The sequence below is a fragment of the Magnusiomyces paraingens genome, assembly GCF_902498895.1.
Source record: "Magnusiomyces paraingens strain CBS 517.90 genome assembly, contig: contig4, whole genome shotgun sequence".
Taxonomy (NCBI): Eukaryota; Fungi; Ascomycota; class Dipodascomycetes; order Dipodascales; family Dipodascaceae; genus Magnusiomyces; species Magnusiomyces paraingens.
Genome location: NW_022474070.1, coordinates 2243879 through 2264511, shown reverse-complemented (window position 1 = coordinate 2264511; position 20633 = coordinate 2243879). Strand labels below are relative to the sequence as shown.

Below are 20633 nucleotides of genomic sequence, written 5' to 3'. Positions count from 1 at the left end.
TGGTGATTTTTGCTAAAAAAAAATATAAAAATAATGTGATATTAGGCTTATGTAAGGTTTCTTGATACCATAGACTTAAAGCAGCGGTTTATTAGAATTAGTAATGCAGCTTTAGCAACTTTAATTAAGCTGAAGCCAAATTTTCAAGTAAATATTTTTATTTTAAAAAGATTTTAATTCATAATGAAGAATTTGAAGATATTGTCAAGTACAAATTTTATCTGACAAAAAAAAAGAAACTGGGTTTAGATAAAAACATGTCTCCAAGAGGGTGTAATAAAACCCAGTCAGATTAAAATCTTAAAAAACATCCAATAAACTATTTTTACGAAGGAATCAAATAAAGACAATCACGACGACATAAAAAAACATCTTACCTGAGGTTTCAGTTATTGTAATAACCCTATTTCTTTTTGAATCTTAGCAAAAAGCTGCAAATCAAAAACTTTTTTAGTAGTAATTGCTTATGGAAAGAAGTAGAAATTCCTTTTCCCAAGAGAGAATCTGAATTATATAAAAGAAGCAGGTATTTGTCATAGTTCAAAGTAATCAAGGCTCAAAGGACTTCAATAAAAAAAATTAAAAATTAATGGAATATTTACAAATTTTAGTCTATATTTAGTCGACCTCCTCGACAGTGGGGCCGCTACCCTCACCAGCACTAGGTCCAGCGCTAGGTCCAGCGCTAGGTCCAGCACCGGGGAAGCCACCGGGAACACCGCCGGGAGCACCACCCTCACCCTGGTAGAAGGTGGTCATGATGGGGTTAGCAACACCCTCAAGCTCCTTCTGCTTGTCAGTGAACTCCTCAGTAGTGGCAGTGTGGTTGCTGTCAAGCCACTCAATAGTCTCAGTGATCTGCTTCTCAAGCTTCTCACGGTCGCTCTCAGAAACCTTCTCCTTGAACTTCTCCTCAGAGACTGTGTTCTTAAGAGAGTAAGCATAAGACTCAAGACCGTTCTTGGCAGCAATACGACCAGCCTCCTTCTCGTCTTCATCCTTGTACTTCTCAGCCTCGGAAACCATGCGCTCAATGTCTTCCTTAGAAAGACGGCCCTTGTCGTTGGTGATGGTAATCTTGCTGCTCTTACCAGTGCCCTTCTCGACGGCAGAGACGTTCAGGATACCATTGGCATCAATGTCGAAGGTAACCTCAATCTGAGGAACACCACGAGGAGCAGGAGGAATGCCAGAAAGCTCGAACTTACCGAGAAGGTTGTTGTCCTTGGTCTGAGCACGCTCACCCTCGTACACCTGGATAAGAACACCAGGCTGGTTGTCAGCGTAGGTAGAGAAGGTCTCAGACTTCTTGGTAGGAATGGTAGAGTTACGGGGAATGAGCTTGGTCATGACACCGCCAGCAGTCTCGATACCAAGGGAAAGAGGAGCAACATCGAGAAGCAACAGATCCTGGGTCTTGGAAGAAGAAGTATCACCAGAAAGGATGGCAGCCTGGACAGCAGCACCGTAGGCAACAGCCTCATCAGGGTTGATAGCCTTGGAAGGCTCCTTGCCGTTGAAGAAGTCAGAAACAAGCTTCTGGACCTTGGGGATACGGGTAGAACCACCAACAAGGACAATGTCATGGACCTGAGACTTGTCAATCTTGGCATCACGGAGAACCTTCTCGACGGGCTCAAGGGTAGATCTGAAAAGATCACCACAGAGCTCCTCGAATCTGGCACGGGTGATGGAAGTGTAGAAATCGATACCCTCGTAGAGAGAGTCAATCTCGATAGAGGTCTGAGCAGAAGAAGAAAGAGTGCGCTTAGCACGCTCACAGGCAGTTCTCAGACGTCTAAGAGCACGCTGGTTAGAAGAAAGATCCTTCTTGTTCTTGCGCTTGAACTCAGCAATGAAGTGGTTGACCAATCTGTTGTCGAAATCCTCACCACCCAAGTGAGTGTCACCAGCAGTAGCATTGACTTCGAAAATGCCATCCTCAATGGTCAAGAGGGAGACATCGAAAGTACCACCACCAAGATCGAAAATAAGAACCTTGCGCTCCTCCTTGGCGCCCTTGTCGAGACCGTAGGCAATAGCAGCGGCAGTAGGCTCGTTAATGATACGGAGAACGTTAAGACCAGCAATCAAACCAGCATCCTTGGTGGCTTGTCTTTGAGAGTCGTTGAAGTAAGCGGGGACAGTTATGACGGCATCAGAAACCTTGGTGCCAAGGAAACTCTCAGCAGTCTCCTTCATCTTGGTGAGGACCATAGAAGAGATTTCCTCAGGCTGGAAAACCTTAGTCTCACCCTTGAATTGGACCTCAATGGCGGGCTTGCCATTCTTGTCGATAACCTTAAAGGGGAAGTGCTTGATATCAGTCTGAACCTCATTGTCAGTGAACTTGCGACCAATTAATCGCTTAGCGTCAAAGACTGTGTTTTCAGGGTTCATAGCAGCCTGGTTCTTGGCGGCATCACCAATCAGGCGCTCAGTGTCGGTGAAAGCGACAAACGATGGGGTAGTACGGTTACCTTGGTCGTTGGCGATAATTTCGACACGGTCGTTAGCGAAGTGGGCCACACAGGAGTATGTGGTACCAAGATCAATGCCAATAGCTTTGCTCATTGTTTTTCGATGTATTATTATATTAAATCTTTAGTTAAAGATTGATTGATTATTTAATTTAGAAATATTGAAGTAAAAAAAAAAAAGAAAGAGAAAGGGAAAGAGAAAAAGTGATTGAGAGCGATCCATCCCCTTTATATAACTTTTTGCGAGATTTGTGATGGCCTTTCAACAGACCCGTTAAGGTCTTTTGAAAGCCGCATAGAAATCACTGGATGATTCTAGAAAAATATAGACTTTTGTGACACGAATTATAAAAATAAAAAAAGTTTATATAGTTACATTATAGTTACATAATTAATAAGTTAATGTAACTGTATCAATTTAAAATTCTTTGGGACCCTAAAACGTATGTAATATATTAGGTAATCTAGAGCAGGTGAAATAACTAATCCAAACACTGTGTTTGTAAGCTTATATAATAAGTAATTTTGCTTTCACAATGTCAAAGCCGATGATGAAATTTCGTTTTAAACGGTACAATAAAAATTAAAATAAAATTAAAATAAAAAATAAAGAATTAAGAGTTAAGAAAAATAATAAAATAATAAAAAAACTTTTATCTTTCTAAATATCCTTAAATATCCTTAAATTAAAGTCTTGATCTTAATTGATTATCATTTTTCCCACTCTTTTTTAAATCTTCGTTTCTAAGTTGGACCAGATCAATTTTGACTGATTACACACTCATAATTTTTCTTACTAGGTTACTACTGATCTAAGATCCTACATCCCCACTTTTTATTTCTGGATCGCACTCTGCACACTAAATATTTGAGTCATATTTTTTTTAGGTGTGCATCAATTTAAATTTGATTGGTAAAAAAAAATTTTTTTTCTAGGAAATTTTTCTGCATCCCGATTCTCAGCAAATATCTCTTAGAATAATGGTGACAACTGCTCAGAGACCTATACAAACCAACCTGGAGTCCAACAGAGTTCAAGATCTTGAATTGATCTTGGAAACTCTTACTCAGAAAATTTTAACATATGTGACCAAAGCCGATTCAGAAGACGGTTCTGTTGGAACACCACAAACCCCGCATAATTTAGTTAAATTGTTCAATGTTCCGGAAGAAGGACAAGGTCTACAAGACCTCTTTGATCAAGTAGATAATATTTTGAATCACTCCGTTGTTACCTGGAATAAGGGATTCATGGATAAACTTTACGCATCAACAAACCCAGTTGGTATTGCATCCGATTTGCTTCTCTCTATTCTTAACACTAATTCGCATGTCTTTAGTAAGTAATCTTTCTTTTTCTTTTTTTTTTTTTTTTTTTTTTTTTTTTTGAAAAAACTTTTTAACAATTTTCTTAGCCGTTTCTCCTGCTTTAACTATAATTGAAAAGAAAACATCTCATGAATATGCTAAATTGTTTGGATTCAGTAGTCCTTATTCTGGAGGTCTTACTTTCCCTGGTGGATCCTATTCTAATTCTACAAGTTTGACTACTGCTCGAAGCAAGTTATACCCTGAAACAAAACGATATGGCAATGGAAGTCATAAGTTTGTCATTTTCGCTAGCTCACATGCTCATTATAGTATAGAGAAAGCTGCCATATTCTGCGGTTTTGGATCAGATGCTGTAATTCGCGTCAGCGTCACTAAAGATGGGCGAATGATACCCGAAGACCTTGAAAAAAAAATCATTCAAGCAAAAGAAAATGGATTTACTCCTCTTTATGTTAATGCTACAGCAGGAACTACGGTCTACGGAACTTTTGACGACTTTAATGCTATTGCTGATATTGCTGAAAAATATGGCTTATGGTTTCACATAGATGGATCATGGGGAGGAAACATCGCTTTTTCAGAAAAATACAGATATAAGCTGAGTGGTTCAGAAAGGGCTAACAGCATCACGGTTAACCCTCATAAAGCTTTGGGCGTTCCTGCTACTTGCTCCTTTTTATTATTTCCTGACCAGCGAGTTTTGCAAGAGGCTAACTCTTTGCAAGCTCCTTATCTTTTCCATAACAATTTTTCGTCTGAAGAAAATTACGATTTGGCAGATGGGACTATGGGCTGTGGTCGTCGTCCCGATGCTGTTAAGCTTTATCTTGGTTGGAGATGGTTTGGAACTCAAGGATACCGTGATCGCATTGACTATGCGATTAGTCTCTCTAAATACCTTGCTGAACAAGTTCTTAGTAAAAACGAATTAGTTTTGGTTTCGGAATTTCCTCCACCATTCCTTCAAATATGCTTTTATTATGCTCCAAATGGCGTATTATCTGAAATTCCCAATGAAAATACCAATGCAACACGATTTATTGCTAAGAGATTACATGAAACGGGAAAATTCTTGGTTGATTATGCACCTGAACATGGAAAAGATAGTCGCGGTGAATTTTTCAGAGTTGTGGTTAACTCACCAATGTATGTGTTTATCATTCTTTTTTTATCTTTCTAACATTTTTTTAGTGTGACTAGCGATTCTATTGACGAGTTAATAAGTTCAATTTTGACCCTTGGACAACAGTACCAAACTAGATGAGTACAAAAAAAAAAAGGATAATAATAAAATAAAAAGAGGGGGACAGTCCTTTTGTGTTAGTATAAGGATAGATGTGTGATTCATGAGGGGGGATTATATACAATTTTAAATAAAAAATTCATTTACAGAGAGAATGAGAAAGAAAACTTATGATTCAAAAATAAAAACAAAATGATAATGACGAGAATAATAAAAACAAAAAAATGGGAAAACCCAAACATATGATGTGCTCAGACATTCTGAAATGTCCAAATAACTGGTTAAGCTTCCTTAGTTCTATCTGTAGGTTTTATTCCTGAAGCATGGCTTTTCACTGTAAGTGGAGTTTCAAGTTTGGCTTGTTCTTCTTCAACGTTAAAATTTCCAGATGATAATCTGGCAAGTTCTGCATCGTAACGGCCTGTAGAAAGTGGTGCATTTCCACGAAATCGTTTTCTAAAAATTATATTAATATTTCTTTTTCTTGATTTATTATATGCCAAATAATTTAACTCACCTCATATCCACAAGTCCGTGTCTAAATTAATTATCAATGTTAATAACAACATATCAAAATGAATTTCAAATCAAGAAAATAGATTAGACATACTTGCACTTATAAAATGATGCTAGTTGAAGTCGACATTTTTCTGGAAGTTCGCGTCGCAGTTCTTCAGTTTCAATACATTGTTTTGGAGTGTTTCTATCAATCATAACACAAGGGGATCGCTGTAAGCAAATCGCAACAGCATTTTTCAAATCTTTGCAACTGGAAGGCATATTTTTATTTTTGTTGTTAGATAGTCAATGGTGATGCGGTTGATCTATAAAGATATTTATTTAGCTTTATTGAAAAAAAAAAAAAAAGGAAGGCGAATTTCGGTCTTTGACCTGTTAGAAAAAACTGGAAGAAAATGTTTGGAAAAAAAAAAAATCATGTGTTATTCACGTGATAATACAACTAAATCCAGTTTAACTAATGTTATAATAAACATGGTTATGTTTAATTATATAGCATTTTATTTTAAACATTGTAACAGAAGTTGGCATTGCAAGAATCGTTTTTCTTCGTCACCATTCTTAAGTCACTTGAAAGAGAAACACAAAAAAAAAGTCAGTCTTAAATGTTTACTTTGCCATCAATTAATAAAAACTCCAAAATTTGAAGTTATCAAAAAAATATTTAATAAGTTTTCTTTATAGATTTTATTATTAACAAACCTTTATTGTAGTAATTGGCAAAATTATCTTGTCTCCATGATACCCGACTATGTGGGCATACTCTCGGATAAGTACTTTTACAATCGGATCGGCTCGCTCACGCTTAGTCTTAGGCTTAAAACCCACCATTCCTTTTCAGCCGTTATTTTCATACTTTTTTTTTTTGCAGCTTCAGATATAAATAGATTTTTTCATAGATAAAAAACCTAACCCTTTTTTTCATCGATTCAAAACCCAAGAACTTGACTAGGGATTATCATTTTCATACAATTGAAATTGCTTTAAATTTTGTAAACCCAGTGTTTAGTTTTCCTTGGCTTTGAATTTTGCCTTACTCTCATGTCACTTTAACATGCATATTTCTTTTTCTTTTTCTTTCAAAGAGCATCATTTCTGGGGGTTTTTTTTTTCAATGTATAGAATCTCAAAGTTGTTTTAAGCTTCATAGTTTTATATTTATGTTTTCTCTCTTTGCTTTCTAACGATAGAACGATCATTTGACTAAGTTGTGATGTCTTTACTATTAAAGATTTAATAAAAAAAATTCATCTAATCAAGTAAATATTTTTTTGGACATCAAAAAACCTTTAATATTCTTTTGCTTATTAGATGGGCTTCTCAGGCTATATAATTATAATTATAATTATTAAACCATTCAAAAACAGTATAAAATCATGCTGGGCAAGCGTTAAATAAGTCAATCACTCTTTTATAAACATAAAGTTAAATTTTTCATTTTGAAAGGCTTAGACACTAATCAGTTTTTCAATTGATGCTATCATTTTAATTGATTCAATTATCATAATGTAGAGCTGCAGTTGCCTATATTTTTGTTAATGTGAGAGTTTCAATAACTTTTTTTAAAAAAAAAATAAGAAATTATATGCTAAGTTCCTAGAAATTGCTGTCTAGATAAATTCAAAAATGAGACTTGAATGACGGTTTTCTAATCAGGATTTTGTTTAAACCTACGGAATTTGAGATTAAAAGCGCTCCGAAGTTTTTGAAGATTTAAGAGGATACGAACTTGTCGTACTATTGATACTTTACTTGGCATTGCTATTAAAAAAAAACAAAGGCGGCTTCAGTTTAGGCAACTAGTATTTTAATAGATACAAATTAATTAAGATGGACCCATTTGTTTTTCTTGGTAAGCTCATGGAAAAAGTTCGATTATTTTGCAATTGAAGAAAAATATGATTATGGGCCCCCATTATTACCTTTTATCAAGGAAACTGGTGATTTACCTATTTTTTGTTTTGCCTTGTGATTTTTGATTTTTTGATTTTGACATACTTTCGTTGCTTCTCAAAACACTGAAACTAAATCTCTTAATTCTATTAGCTTTTTATAAAAATCAATATACTCGGTATTCAGATGATATGGCAAGTATTTACAATTTATAATTCAGGGGGAGTGTGTATTAAGACATTTACGTTCATAAATAATTATTTAAGTTATAACTTAATTAAATCAACATGTGTATATTTTTGGTTAACTCCTAGATTGGAAAATCAGTTGGTGAATGGGTTTTCACGTCACTAAATTCTTACAAATATTTTGATAAATGGGTTTGAAATATTTATAATGGATGAATAAAAATTGGTCAAAATTTAGCATTTCTAAGCCACTGCATTCTAGACTTGGGTAAAAGCGGCTGTTTTCTGCATACAAGCTAAATAGACTAAGAGTAGTAAACTTTGTTCTCCCCACAGGATTATGTCATCAGAGATCTTTTGAAAAAAAAATTAGCATATTTGTTCGATTAAATTGATTCGACAGCGTTGCAAAATGAAAAGTCTTTCAAAATACCGTAAATCTGCTAATCATTACGGAAATTTCGCTTAAAAAATAAACATTTGTTATTAAAATAGATAATATATATATCTATTAGACTAAATAATAATAGCTTCATTTTTGGCATTTTGTGTCAATACTTTTGCTAATTATAAATTGTAAATTTATCTGGCTGAACTGGCTTGAATTTCATTAAGATAGCCATTTTTTACTAGATATTTAACTATTTTTCTAAAGATTTAATTATTTTTACTTTAGTCATTTGGTGCATTTTGGATATTTTTTAATGAAACAAGTCAGTGCTTATGATATGTAAATGGCTATTCTTTTCAACTAATTCTTAGTTTAAAACCCTTCAAAAAAAAAAAAAAAACATGGTTACTTAAACGTTGAAATTTTTCTTAAACAGAACCATAGGCATAATGAATTTCATTAGAAAAATTTTCAAGCTTAAACTGTTTGCAGGCTGTATCTTTGTAATTATGAGTTCAATTGTAAAGTATCCTTAACAGATGTTAGATTTTTAAGGTTGATCTAATCAATAGTCGTAATTGAAGTTACATTGCAATGGAATATTTTTAAAATGATGATTTCAATAATAAAAATTCTTGAAAAATTTTCTTATCATATGCTTGCAAAATCTAAATATACCATGAGGATTGAATTGTTAAATAACTTTTAATCTCTAATCTATTTGCAGTTTTTTAAACTCTCTGTTTAATTAAAATTATTTCAAGATAAGATAAATTTTCAAAATATGGTATTAATGATCACATAATTAAGTGAGTTTAAAATACAAAAGATATGTTTTTTTTACTTGACTAGTTATAATTTTGTATTATCGCAAATTTTCAAAAATTCGGTTTAATAATTCCCCTAAATTATTAATATTAGATGGTTTGATAAAAATTACTTATTAAACACAATTATGTGTTTTTTTTTTTTTTTTTCAAAAAAGTACCAATCTACAAAGCTCATATTTATCTATATTTTTCTTAGATTTTTTTTTTGAGTATTTAGTTTTGCCCGGGATTTTTGAAAATCAAAAAAAATATGGATAAGGATAGTTCCGACTATGTGGTTCGTTTTTGGTTCGTTTTTCATTTAAAATAGCTAAAGGTAAGGGTTTTTTTGAAAAAAAATGCGAGCGAGTAACGTCTTATCGCCACCATACTACTTCCCCATTCTATTATTTCAACAGAATTTTTTATTAAACTTTTGTTTTTTGAACATGTCAGCCAATAAAGATCTTCGCTTTTGCACCGTATGTGCTTCAAACCAAAATAGATCAATGGAAGCTCATCGGGTATTAAAGAAGGCCGGCTACATTGTTGAATCTTATGGAACTGGTTCTGCTGTTCGTTTACCAGGGTCCAGTATAGACCGTCCAAATACCTATTCGTTTGGTACACCATATAAAACCATGTACAACGACCTATCCAAAAAGGATATACGACTATATACAGCAAATGGTGTATTGACGATGCTTGATCGAAATCGCAAGATTAAAGATCATCCTGAGCGTTGGATTGAACATAAAAGGATATTTGACGTAGTTTTCACATGTGAAGAACGATGTTTTGATGCTGTCTGTTATGATCTAATGAATAGAGGTGCCAACATCAATAAACTAGTGCATGTTATCAATGTTGAAATTAAAGATAACCACGAAGAAGCCTATGTTGGTGCTCGAGGTATTCTTGATCTTGCAAATAGGTTTTCGGAAGCGAAAGACCTAGATACAGAAATAATGAGTATCTTGACTTTATGGCAAGACGATCATAAAAATCTACCTGTTTTATATTCCCCAGCATACTTTTAATGAAAACTGTTCTAAATTCTTATTACTTTAACTAAGCCAAGAGCAACTTGGCAGAGATTGTGTCAATATCCTTGTTAAATTATTAACTTTTTGACATCATAATTGCAAAAGCTTTTAGAGAAGGTTGTCGAATGGTTATTTGATGGATTATATAAGATATTACATATTTGTAAAAGACATAGGTAAAAAAATATCATCACTTTTGAGAGAGCTAAAAACAAGTTGTATTCCTTTATACTGTTTTTTGTTTGGCTTAAAGCATCTAGTAGCAAAAATGTCTATCGCTTCTATTATTTTGCAGTACGTGTCGTACAACACATACACCACTTAAATTTATCAATAACTATCATCATCACCTTATTTTTTTTTTTCACATAAACTAAACATTCATTCATCAACTGATTAATTTTTAACAAATATAAAGTATTTTAAATTTCTTGAAAACAAGAATGACTATTAGCTTTCTACCTGGAGAGCCTAACAGATATCCTAACTCTGTCTGTACCGTCAATTGGGATGGAAACAGAATTTTAGTATGTCCATTTTTTTTTTTTTAATCTCAATTATTAATTATGTGTAGGCTTACTGTTCCGGAAACAACTTAATAATTTTACAAGATACATCTTACCTCATTCAAACTATTTATCTCAACTCCGATGGTATCTCTATTTCCATTGATAGAGAATCTGGCTGGGTATGCTTTGCATTTTGATATTTGACTCGAAAGAAACGAAGCACCACTAACCTGCTCTAGCTTGCTGTGTCACAGGAAAATTCTGTTCAGATATATGCCCCAACAAAGAGATTTGACAAACCTCCAAAAGTAAGAAACAACCCCTTTCATTAATATTATTAAAATCTAACATTTACAGTGGGATAAACTAATAGAGTTTTCTAACGAAAAAAGTCAAGGCATTATTACCAGTCTTTCTTGGGGAACTCAACACGAGCTTTTGACTGGCTCCAAATACTTAAACCTTTGGGATGTAAAAGAAACAGACTGCAAAAAACTATGGTCTCGTGAATTATCAACTCAAGTTCATACAGCAATTTTTTCTCCCGATAGCTCTTTTGTTGCTTCAATTGGATTTTATGACCAAAATGTCAAAATATGGAATCGCCTATCATTTGATCATGACAACTTAGATTTTGATTTCACATATCTTCCTCATAAGGACATTGTCACTACTTTACGTTGGCGCCAGTCACTATATCCCAACCAATCGATTGCAAACACATTATATACATCTTGCGGTGACAATTATCTTCGCGTTTGGCAACCAACTGATGTGTGCGAATCATCTACCTTAAACCTTTGCTGTGAGATTGATTTATTTCAAGGGATAGACCATGATCCAAAACTGAGAAGATTTGCATTTATGCTTGATAATGGTGACCTAGCAAAAGGAATTGAAAATGCCATCATTCGTTCACATGATGTTCCAAGTTCATCCATAAAACGAATTACAGATTTGGCACAGATCTCGCCAGATTTATGTGTTATTTTAACAGAAGAAAATAAGATGGATGTCTATACCGTCGAAAATTTGGGCCACAAGCATGATAAAAGCGTTTCCATCAAACCTTTTGTAAAAGATCTCAACCTACCTTCAAGATTTCCCAGCGATGCAAGACATTTGACTTTTTTTTCATTTTTTAACTCCACTTTCACTAAAGACGCCAATGACACCCGACTAAAAGATATTTCGATCATAGTTCACGATTATCGTGGTGTTCTTTTACATTATACTGCTTTCATTGATAGAATGCTTGATCCCACAGTTACCAAAAAACATTGGTCACTTAATGCAATCCTTACAGGTCATAACAAATCAGTGCAACGACTTTTTAGAACAGCTAATGGTCAACATTTGCTCTCTATTAGCAGATTTAACGAGAATTATGTTTGGAAAATACATAAGCTTGAAGGTTCAGTTACTCTGCAACGGTGTTCGCTTGTTCTTACTGATGCAAACAAATCTATTAAGAGAGCAACTATTTTGGGGAACGGTGATTATCTTTTGACTATTTTACAAGACAGTATTTGCTTATGGGACTGCAAACGTTTCAATGCTTCTAAAATATCTGAAAAACCTTTAAGATCTAAGCAAGAAGCCATATTGCTATTTGCATTACCTGGAAGTGAAAATGTACTTGATGGACATGGAGTTGTTGCCATTTACCCTGATAAAACCGGTCATCTTTGGAAGATATCCTTACCCAAGAGCAACTCCCAAAATACTGATAATGGAGATATGATTAAAGATTTAGGCACTTTCAAACTTCCATTAGAAGATGATATGTTAACTGCTGTTAGAGTAGACCCAGTGAGCTGGAATGCTACATTGAACTACAGCAAGGAACCTAGCCAAAATGTTGTCTTTGCTACAATGTCCCCTTCTGGAGTATTTAGAAGTTGGTCGGCATGCTTGTCTAAAGATGAAGTTGAGTGGTTAGAAATCGACTTAGTTGAAACTGGAATACAAAATGCATCGAGAGTAGAAGTTTCTTCGATTAACAAAGTTGCAATTACATGCTCTACCTCTTTCAATTTAAGCATTTGGGACATGAAAAATCAAATGCTTGAATTTGAGCAGCGATTTGAATCTCCCATATCAGATTTAGATTGGACTGGAACTCCGGATTCTCAAGGGATTTTGGCTGTTGGTCTTTCTTCTGAAGTTATTCTTTATTCACAACTTCGTTTTGATTATACCAACAAAACTCCATGCTGGACACCAGTTAAAAAAATCGATATTTCTATGTATACCACTCATGGAATTGGTGATTCGATATGGCTATATGGAGGTAGTTTGGCTATTGGTGCTGGTAACCAGTTTTTCATCACTGATCCCGAAGTTCATATTACCGATACTAATACCAAAATATTGACGGGTTCTACTCGAGATAAATCGAAACAAACAACTCATCACAATGGCCTATTTGAAGTTTGCGCAATTCTTAATGGCCCTTTACCGGTTTATCATCCTCAATTTTTAATCCAGTGCTTATTCGCGGACAAACTTGATATGGTTAAATGGATATTAGTTCTTCTTTTACAAAAAATCAAATTTGGAGTTGTTTTAGACAATAATGTCATTGATATTTCAAGCAATTTAGATCTTGAACCAGAAAAGGTCTTGGATCTCATGAAAGAGAAGACAGAGAAAAAGGAGCATTTTTCAGCAGTTCCCACATCCTCGATTGATGACCTCCAAAAATTTGATTCTTCTGTCGCCGAGCAGCTGCAAGAATGGCTTCAAAAAGTATCTTTGCCTTTTTTAACCCAACATCAACAGATAACTCTTGCAAGTGTAATCGAAGGGGTTGCAAAAGTTCAAGAAAATTTGCGTTCTATTGACGCAAATGGTATCAAATTTCTTCTTGGGTACAGACTGTTTTTAATTCATAGAGGCGTCCAAGAGTCAATGAATATTAGAGATTTCAACTGGGCTCTTCACAGTGAATCGCAAGATATTCTTTTTGATCTCATTAAAGGAAATTCTGATACTAAATTTATGTGGCCTGTCGCCAGAGACACTGGTATGGCTTATTGGCTTAGGACAGATAAACTTCGTGAAGTATTTGAGCTTCTTGCCCGAAACCATTTCATTCAAAATAACAGAGACCCCACCAAGTGCTCTTTATATTATTTTGCACTGAAGAAAAAACAAGTGCTTTTGGGTCTTTGGAGAACTGCATCTTGGCATAAAGAACAAGTAAAAACCATGAAACTTCTTGCAAATGATTTTAATACTGAGAAGTATAAAATAACTGCACAAAAAAATGCGTACGCTTTGTTAGGAAAACATCGGTTTGAATATGCTGCAGCTTTCTTTTTGCTAGGCGACTCTCTTCGAGAGGCTGTTAATGTCATCGCCAAAGATATGAATGATATACCACTTGCAATTGCAATTGCACGAGTTTATGGGGGTGATGACCATGAAGCTTTTAAAGGACTTTTACAGCGTTATGTTTTACCAAAGGCTGTGCTGGAAGGAGATCGCTGGACTACTAGCTGGGCCTTTTGGAGGCTAGGTGATCGTGAATCATCCATTCAAGCACTTGTCAAATCTCCACGGGAAATCTTGGATAAATGTCAAGATTCAATTCAAATGGCAAAAGAAGACTGCCAAGTTCTTGACAACAAGTCGTTTTTGGTTGACGATCCAGTTTTGATAATGCTTTATCGAAACCTTCGCAAACAAAACCTTAAGAATTTACTTGGTGCTGTTCAACTAAAGCCTCGAGATGAATTTAACTTTGTTCTTAAGACAGCGAGCATATACAGGCGAATGGGATGCGATATTCTGGCATTGGCATTAGTGACAAATTGGACTTTTATACTGGATAAAGCTGCTTTGTTAGGAAAAATCACTGTGCCAACATCTATTGCAACTACCCCCATTGACCAAAAAGATTCGCCAAATATCTCGTTATTGAATTCACAAAGTGGATCTATACTTGACAATAAAAAGCTTCGAGAAGCAGTTGCAGCTCGAAGAAACTCCTTATTTGGAGGAAATGCAGCAGCCATGGCAGCGTTTGCGGCGGCAGCAGCAGCTCCATTACCCGAAGTATCAAATGGAACAGCAACTGGTCAAGGGAATGACGGTGGAACTAAAACGGAATCCAATGAGAATAACCCTTTCAAAAATTTTAAGCCAGCACCCGCTGTTGCGTTCAAAGAACCTGATATGAGTGCTTTTAAATTTGGTTTTTAAGACAGAAGAAAAATAAATCTCATTATTAACGCGAAATATATTAGTAAACAGCAAATAAAATGGTTAAATATAAATTAATACAATCTTTTTTTTACAAATTAAATCATTTTAGATCAATATTGGCATTGCTAAAATCGAGCTCTGGATGTTGTTTTTTGAAATTCTCCAAAATGTTAAGCTTTCTTTGCTCTTCACTAGTCGGCATGCCCATTTGCTTTTGTCGTTGATCAAACTAAAAATAAAGTAAGCCAAGTGTACCAATAATGATACCAATGTCAAAAAAAAAGATTATATACTCACCATCATTTTTTCTACCATGGCTCTTGTATCATCGTCTAGATCGCTTAACTTAGAATTTTCTGGTTCAATGCGGCGAACGTCAATTTTCGGTGCGCTAGTAACAACATGGGGCCACCATTCAGATTGGTTGATCTTCTCAAGAGTTATGACAAGTTCTTTTTGATCAACAACAGACCAGGTCGATTCTTCTGTTTGAACATTATTGAAAAGATCACCATTTATATAAGGTTCACTACCTGTTTTTTTCAAAGCTGCTGATATTGACTTTTTACCAATAACCACAGCTAAATCACGAGCGCGCGTTCCCGTAGGTAATGGAATAGTGATAGTTACGTCTTGTAAAGTTTGACGCCAAATGTAGGGTAAAGAAGCCTGCTCTGCACGCTCTTTTGCTATAGTTTCAGGTGAATTATCAACTTCAGGTGAAGTTGATTCTTTCGAAGCTACGACGGGCGTTTCGGTTTCTTGAGGAATTTCTTCAATTTTCATTTTGCTTAAGGTTTCTTATAAGAACTGGACAAGTGGGATCGATTGTATGCAAAAAAAAGCTCAATACTTTTTCAAATAGTCAGATGACTTGTGCTCATGGGTGGCTCTTTATTAATTAGTTTTATTACAAAATATATATTACAAACATTAAAATGTCATGACACAAAATCAAATGTCATCAAAAAACCTCCATCTTTTTTAATTTTTTACTTTTTAATACCCCATAAGCATATGTTTATTAATTTTTTTTATTGATTTCGTCACAAGAAAATCATTTAGACCAGAGTTTTTAAATATATATTTAATTATGTCTTTTAATGAGGATGCCGTTTTGGCCAAATTTTCGGCATTAGCGGAAACACAAGACTCCATTGTTAGTATTGCTCAATGGGTACGTTTTAAAAATTTGAAATTTGTAGTTCAAATTCAAGGCATCACCAAATGCCGAAGTTATTTTCAAAATTGTTTATTAACCTGTGGTGAAATATTTTTCTATTGAAAAATATTACTTTTTATTGTATTATAGGTTATGTTTCATCGCAGATACGCCGGTCCTATTGCTGAAATATGGGATCGTGCGATTAGAACAGGTATGTTTGAAAATATATCAGAACACTACAGTAAGATATTTATAAATATGAATACTAATTGTATATATATTTTTTTGTTCTAGCTCCTCAAAACAAGCGCCTTGCCTTAGTATATTTAGCGAACGAGGTTGTTCAACAATCTCGCGCAAAAAAGCGGGATGAGTTTGTTAAAGCTTTTGCAAAGGTAGTACCTGAAGCAATGGGGTTTACGTTTCGGCAAACATCTAATGCTGATACTAAATCAAGAATTAAACGTGTAGCAGATGTTTGGCGCCAACGAAATATTTTTTCAGAAGACGTTTTAAATAAAGTGGAACAGGCTTTTACAGAACCAAAGCGATTAGGCGGGTCATTGAAATTTGGTGCTGCTGCTGGATCATCGAGTAGATTTGGGCAATTATCATCAACATCAGCAACCCCTGCTGAATTGCCGGCATTTCTAAGCAAATTGCTCACAATGCACAAATCTTTAACTGCTAGTATCGCTGTTTCTGATCTTTCATCTAAAACAGTTTTAGCTGACTACACGGCTCTTGTAGAAAGTGATTCTTTACCAGCTCCAAAGGAATATTCCAAAAAACTGAGCAATTTGGAGCCGCGACTAATATCTGCTCATGCTAACCTATCAAAACAAATATCTGCTCGACGAGATTTGATTGATCAGCTTAAATCTCTTGCTGAATCTAGCGAGTCTCTTTTAAAGGAGGATGAAGACAAACTGAAGGATTTGGAGCAAAAGCAACTTAAAGTAAAAGACCTTCGAAACGATCTAAGTGAAATGCTGGGATATGAAGAAGAAACAAAAGAATCAGAACACTCTACAGAAGGATCGACTACTCCACCGTTCGAACCGCCTATTTCAAAGCATGGAGGCTCTACATCTAAATCATCTACATTTTTATATGAAGATGATTCTGAGGGAAATTCTTTAGCTACTGGTACTTCGACACCTCCTGCCCCTCCTTCGGATCCCACTGATAAAACTTTTGGTGGATTTTCAATAGTTGATGATGACGACGACGAAAAAGAAACAACTACATCTCAAGCCAGCCATCGAAACAACGGCCGAAAGTCTGTCACATTTGACACATCGGCGCCTACATATGCATCGAGCTCTGAAAGTGAAGAGAGTGATGACGAGAGATCTCACCCTCTCAAGCGCCAAAAACTAAAGGCTGGTGAAAAAGATTTAAACAAAGAATCTGGCAATTTTACTAATACAACCCAAACGAGTAAAGGACCTGATTCTAATATAAAAGGATTTGAAGGACTGGATCCAAAAATTGCCCAATTTTTATCAAGCTTTGCAAAAGGAAATTCTGTTTGATAACCTCGTTACTAACACACAATTAATACAGTATATATACCTTTGATTACTAGATGAATTAATATGTTATTTAAATACCAAGTAAATCTACTTGATTATCTATCATATCTAATAATTTATTACAGATTCTGGATACAGCTGTTCAGCTCATCTGCTAAGCGTAGTAAATAAAACTTTTTTACTTCGGGAGGAGTTCCATCAAATGAACTAACAAGTTTATTGATTGATGTTCGGCCTTGTTCATATCCTGCCAGATCTCTATTACCGTATACATCTTTTCCTGCGGCATAATGCCGAGCGTCCAAATCTCTCCAAAAATAATTGAGTGAGATAGATGATTCCTCAGACCTGGTAGCATGCAGCCAGCATGCTGGAATAAAAATTGCATCACCAGGGTGCAGTTCAACTTCAAGAGGCTGTGAGTTCAGAGCCAAATCTTCGGTATTATATGCAAATATATCCTCGATAACAGACGTTGAGGCGCCCGGAGATATATGTAGATGAGAAACTTCTGAAGGCGCATAAAGGCGTACAGTTTTGCGACCAACAATCTGAAACAAAACATTAGCTGTAACATCATAATGCAACCAAATTGCGGTATTGGGTGTTGCTATACGAAGTGGGGAAGAGAATTGAATTTGATTTAGATTTGCAAGTGAAGGTGGTAAAATGAAGTCTTTTTCGAGTTGGGGAAAATCTTGTCGAAAAATAGCTGGATGTGTTTTAGGATTATCTGTTGACAAAGACCTAAGATAATACTTCTTTAAATTATTTTGTGCAAAAACATTGGAAACGAAATCCCCAAATGGCATTGTTTTATATTCAAAATTTTTAGCAGCGAAATTCATATTAGATGCTTCAGAAATATGAGCAATAATTTCATAATCTTCACCCACGGTACTTTTGAGATAACTTGGATCTTTCCATTTTTCTAAACATGGTCCCAGGTCTAAATGACGAAACACACTAGGTGTTTGTTTGATATAAACCTTTTCCAAGAAATCTTGGAAGGATGCACCTATCAAATCAAGATCAACTTCTGTGGCAGATAAAGGGATGTCGGATTTCTTGCAATGTTCTTTTTTTAGCGGAATATGACTGAATAATTTAGCAGATTTGTGAATAACATGAAGACTTTTCAAATTAGATTCTTGAGGTTGGAAAATCGTTATATCATCCCAAAAAGAGCCAAATGAAAAACAAACAGCGCCACCGCCATATGTAACTAAGGAATCATTAAGAACTTCCATGTTGAAACCAACCAAAATAGGTGAAGTTTCCAACGAACTAGAATTTAACAGATTATCAGTGTATCGAAGAGGAGATACTTTGTTGTCTTTAGGATTAAGTTCAACAACCATATAATTCATATTCTTGGTCCGACTGTCGCTAACACCTCCTACCACATATATCAACCCATTTAAAAAGCTTGCCTTGGCTCCAATTCTGCTAAGTAAAAGTTTACTGTCGGCATCAAAATTGTTAGAAATATCAGTTATTAGAACACCTGATGATGATATCTCAAAATAGAAAACATTTTTATTAAGGGTATTGTTATTCATATAACCTCCAAAAATATAGCCATTTGAATTTGATTTATCCCATGCAACTGCACTGCTGTATAAATTTGGTAACTTATCACCAGTGCAATTTAACGGTTTCCAAGAACCAGAAGCAAATTTGACCCAGTCCATCGAATCTGTTTTTAATCCACGACCACCAAAAACAATAACATCATCATCTTTGGTCGAAATTGTATGATGCCTATATCGAGGAGATGGAAGATCCTGAACTTTTTCCCATTTACTATCAGATAATAACCAACAGTCTTTCAGAGGCTTGTTTGGAGCCAATCGTCCACCTACCAACATGATCTGTTTGCTGCTTTCAAGATATGTAAGGGTATGACACATTCGTTCTTGTAATGTTTCTTGCTCCATGACAAAAGAAGTAGAGCTGTCAGTTGAAATCAAAATGCTATCATTTGTTCTGTTTGTGGAAAGACCACCATTACTAATAAGTGAATTTGATGAAAATTTTGATCCCCCCGCAAATCGTTTGTGGAATGAAACAGGTGCCGCCTTAGTTATAATGTTATAATGGGGTTTTGTTATCAAAGTGTCCACCAAAGAAAACTCGTTAATAAATGGTGACTGATCTAATTTGTTTGTTGAAGCAAATAGAATAACATAATGTTGACAAAAAAGAATAAATTCTTCCCATTCGTCAAATGCTTCGGTCGAGTCTAAAAACTCTTTCTGTTCATTCGTTATAGCTGTATCATAAAATGTAGCTAAATCTGATGCTTGAACTGTAGCCCAGCCAAGAGATTTAAACCTATGTTTTTGGTCCGCTACCTGTTGATACTTCAATACACTGTTTAATGGCGTATTTAGTTGATTAAAATGTTTTAACATTGTTTTTGCAAATGGATGGGCAGGACCCGACGGAAGAATTTGCTCCAGCAGCACAAATCGAGAGTGCTTAAACTTAGATGCCCATTCAATAACAGAATCAGCATCTTTTTGAGGCATATAGGTAATAGATACCTCTGCTGTAAATGTAAAAACGGTATTTTCTGAATCAAATAAACCTTCTAAAGCAGCAGTGAAATCGTTTAATTTAGTCAAATCACAGCCAAGTGCAATATATGAACTGGTTCTAAGCTGAACAGCATCTTTAAGTTTTTCAGATACTGGCAATTGTTCCCCAATAACGTTTAAAATCTCAGGAGCTTGTTTAATCATTGCTACTTTACGTTTAATCAAATCGGGAAAATCAACATCCAAAAAAACGATTTCAGAGTTTTTGTTTTCTTGAGCATGATTATACAGGTATTGAAATGGATATGGGTCAAAGCCAGCACCAAGACCAACAACAACATTTTTAGAGCATGGACTAGACTTGATTGTGAACTCAATATGATTCATAATAGCTTCCATTCTTGTCCAATAGCCTCGGTTGATGGTTGGAGATCTTCGCTGAGGCTTAGAGACAAACGGTCTAAAAAATTCAACAATTGACTTTTGATCTTGGATTATTTTCCCATTAATTCCAGGAGTTCTTTTAGACCAATATAACCTTTCGACGGAACGCTTGGAAACTATAGAAGAATCGTTTGTGCCCTGAATCTTCTCATTGCGCGCAGTGACTTTTGATTTAACTAAACGCTGTTTTTTCTCATCTTTGCTCTTATTGATTTTTTGCTGATTATCGGGCAAATTTTTGGGAAATTTGGGTTCTTCGAGAGCCATATGTATTTAAAAATCTGATAGTCAAGCTTTCGTATTAAGTCAAATATGCTTAGG

At 35.0% G+C, this 20633-nt stretch overlaps 8 protein-coding genes across 8 annotated transcripts; 4 read left to right on the top strand and 4 right to left on the bottom strand.

Moving 5' to 3' along the window:
• Positions 1–618: 618 nt before the first annotated feature.
• On the bottom strand, positions 619–2574 carry SAPINGB_P005443 (uncharacterized protein; the record flags this gene model as incomplete). Its single annotated transcript, XM_032000157.1, has 1 exon — positions 619–2574. The coding sequence occupies one exon, from the start codon at positions 2572–2574 to the stop codon at positions 619–621; it is 1956 nt and encodes a 651-aa protein (XP_031856048.1).
• An 887-nt stretch (positions 2575–3461) lies between these two features.
• On the top strand, positions 3462–5076 carry SAPINGB_P005442 (uncharacterized protein; the record flags this gene model as incomplete). The annotated part of the gene is made up of 3 exons (XM_032000156.1): positions 3462–3819; positions 3896–4958; positions 5004–5076. 3 exons carry the CDS (start codon positions 3462–3464, stop codon positions 5074–5076), a joined length of 1494 nt encoding a protein of 497 aa, XP_031856047.1.
• Positions 5077–5336: 260 nt separating this feature from the next.
• On the bottom strand, positions 5337–5835 carry SAPINGB_P005441 (uncharacterized protein; the record flags this gene model as incomplete). The annotated part of the gene is made up of 3 exons (XM_032000155.1): positions 5337–5511; positions 5573–5593; positions 5666–5835. 3 exons carry the CDS (start codon positions 5833–5835, stop codon positions 5337–5339), a joined length of 366 nt encoding a protein of 121 aa, XP_031856046.1.
• A 3529-nt stretch (positions 5836–9364) lies between these two features.
• On the top strand, positions 9365–9895 carry SAPINGB_P005440 (uncharacterized protein; the record flags this gene model as incomplete). The annotated part of the gene is made up of 1 exon (XM_032000154.1): positions 9365–9895. The coding sequence occupies one exon, from the start codon at positions 9365–9367 to the stop codon at positions 9893–9895; it is 531 nt and encodes a 176-aa protein (XP_031856045.1).
• Positions 9896–10344: 449 nt separating this feature from the next.
• Positions 10345–14619, top strand: SAPINGB_P005439 (uncharacterized protein; the record flags this gene model as incomplete). The annotated part of the gene is made up of 4 exons (XM_032000153.1): positions 10345–10428; positions 10476–10589; positions 10650–10718; positions 10768–14619. 4 exons carry the CDS (start codon positions 10345–10347, stop codon positions 14617–14619), a joined length of 4119 nt encoding a protein of 1372 aa, XP_031856044.1.
• A 103-nt stretch (positions 14620–14722) lies between these two features.
• SAPINGB_P005438 (uncharacterized protein) lies at positions 14723–15408 on the bottom strand (the record flags this gene model as incomplete). Its single annotated transcript, XM_032000152.1, has 2 exons — positions 14723–14851; positions 14920–15408. 2 exons carry the CDS (start codon positions 15406–15408, stop codon positions 14723–14725), a joined length of 618 nt encoding a protein of 205 aa, XP_031856043.1.
• Positions 15409–15715: 307 nt separating this feature from the next.
• SAPINGB_P005437 (uncharacterized protein) lies at positions 15716–17325 on the top strand (the record flags this gene model as incomplete). The annotated part of the gene is made up of 3 exons (XM_032000151.1): positions 15716–15799; positions 15935–15998; positions 16082–17325. 3 exons carry the CDS (start codon positions 15716–15718, stop codon positions 17323–17325), a joined length of 1392 nt encoding a protein of 463 aa, XP_031856042.1.
• Positions 17326–17444: 119 nt separating this feature from the next.
• SAPINGB_P005436 (uncharacterized protein) lies at positions 17445–20579 on the bottom strand (the record flags this gene model as incomplete). Its single annotated transcript, XM_032000150.1, has 1 exon — positions 17445–20579. One exon carries the CDS (start codon positions 20577–20579, stop codon positions 17445–17447), a length of 3135 nt encoding a protein of 1044 aa, XP_031856041.1.
• Positions 20580–20633: the final 54 nt, after the last annotated feature.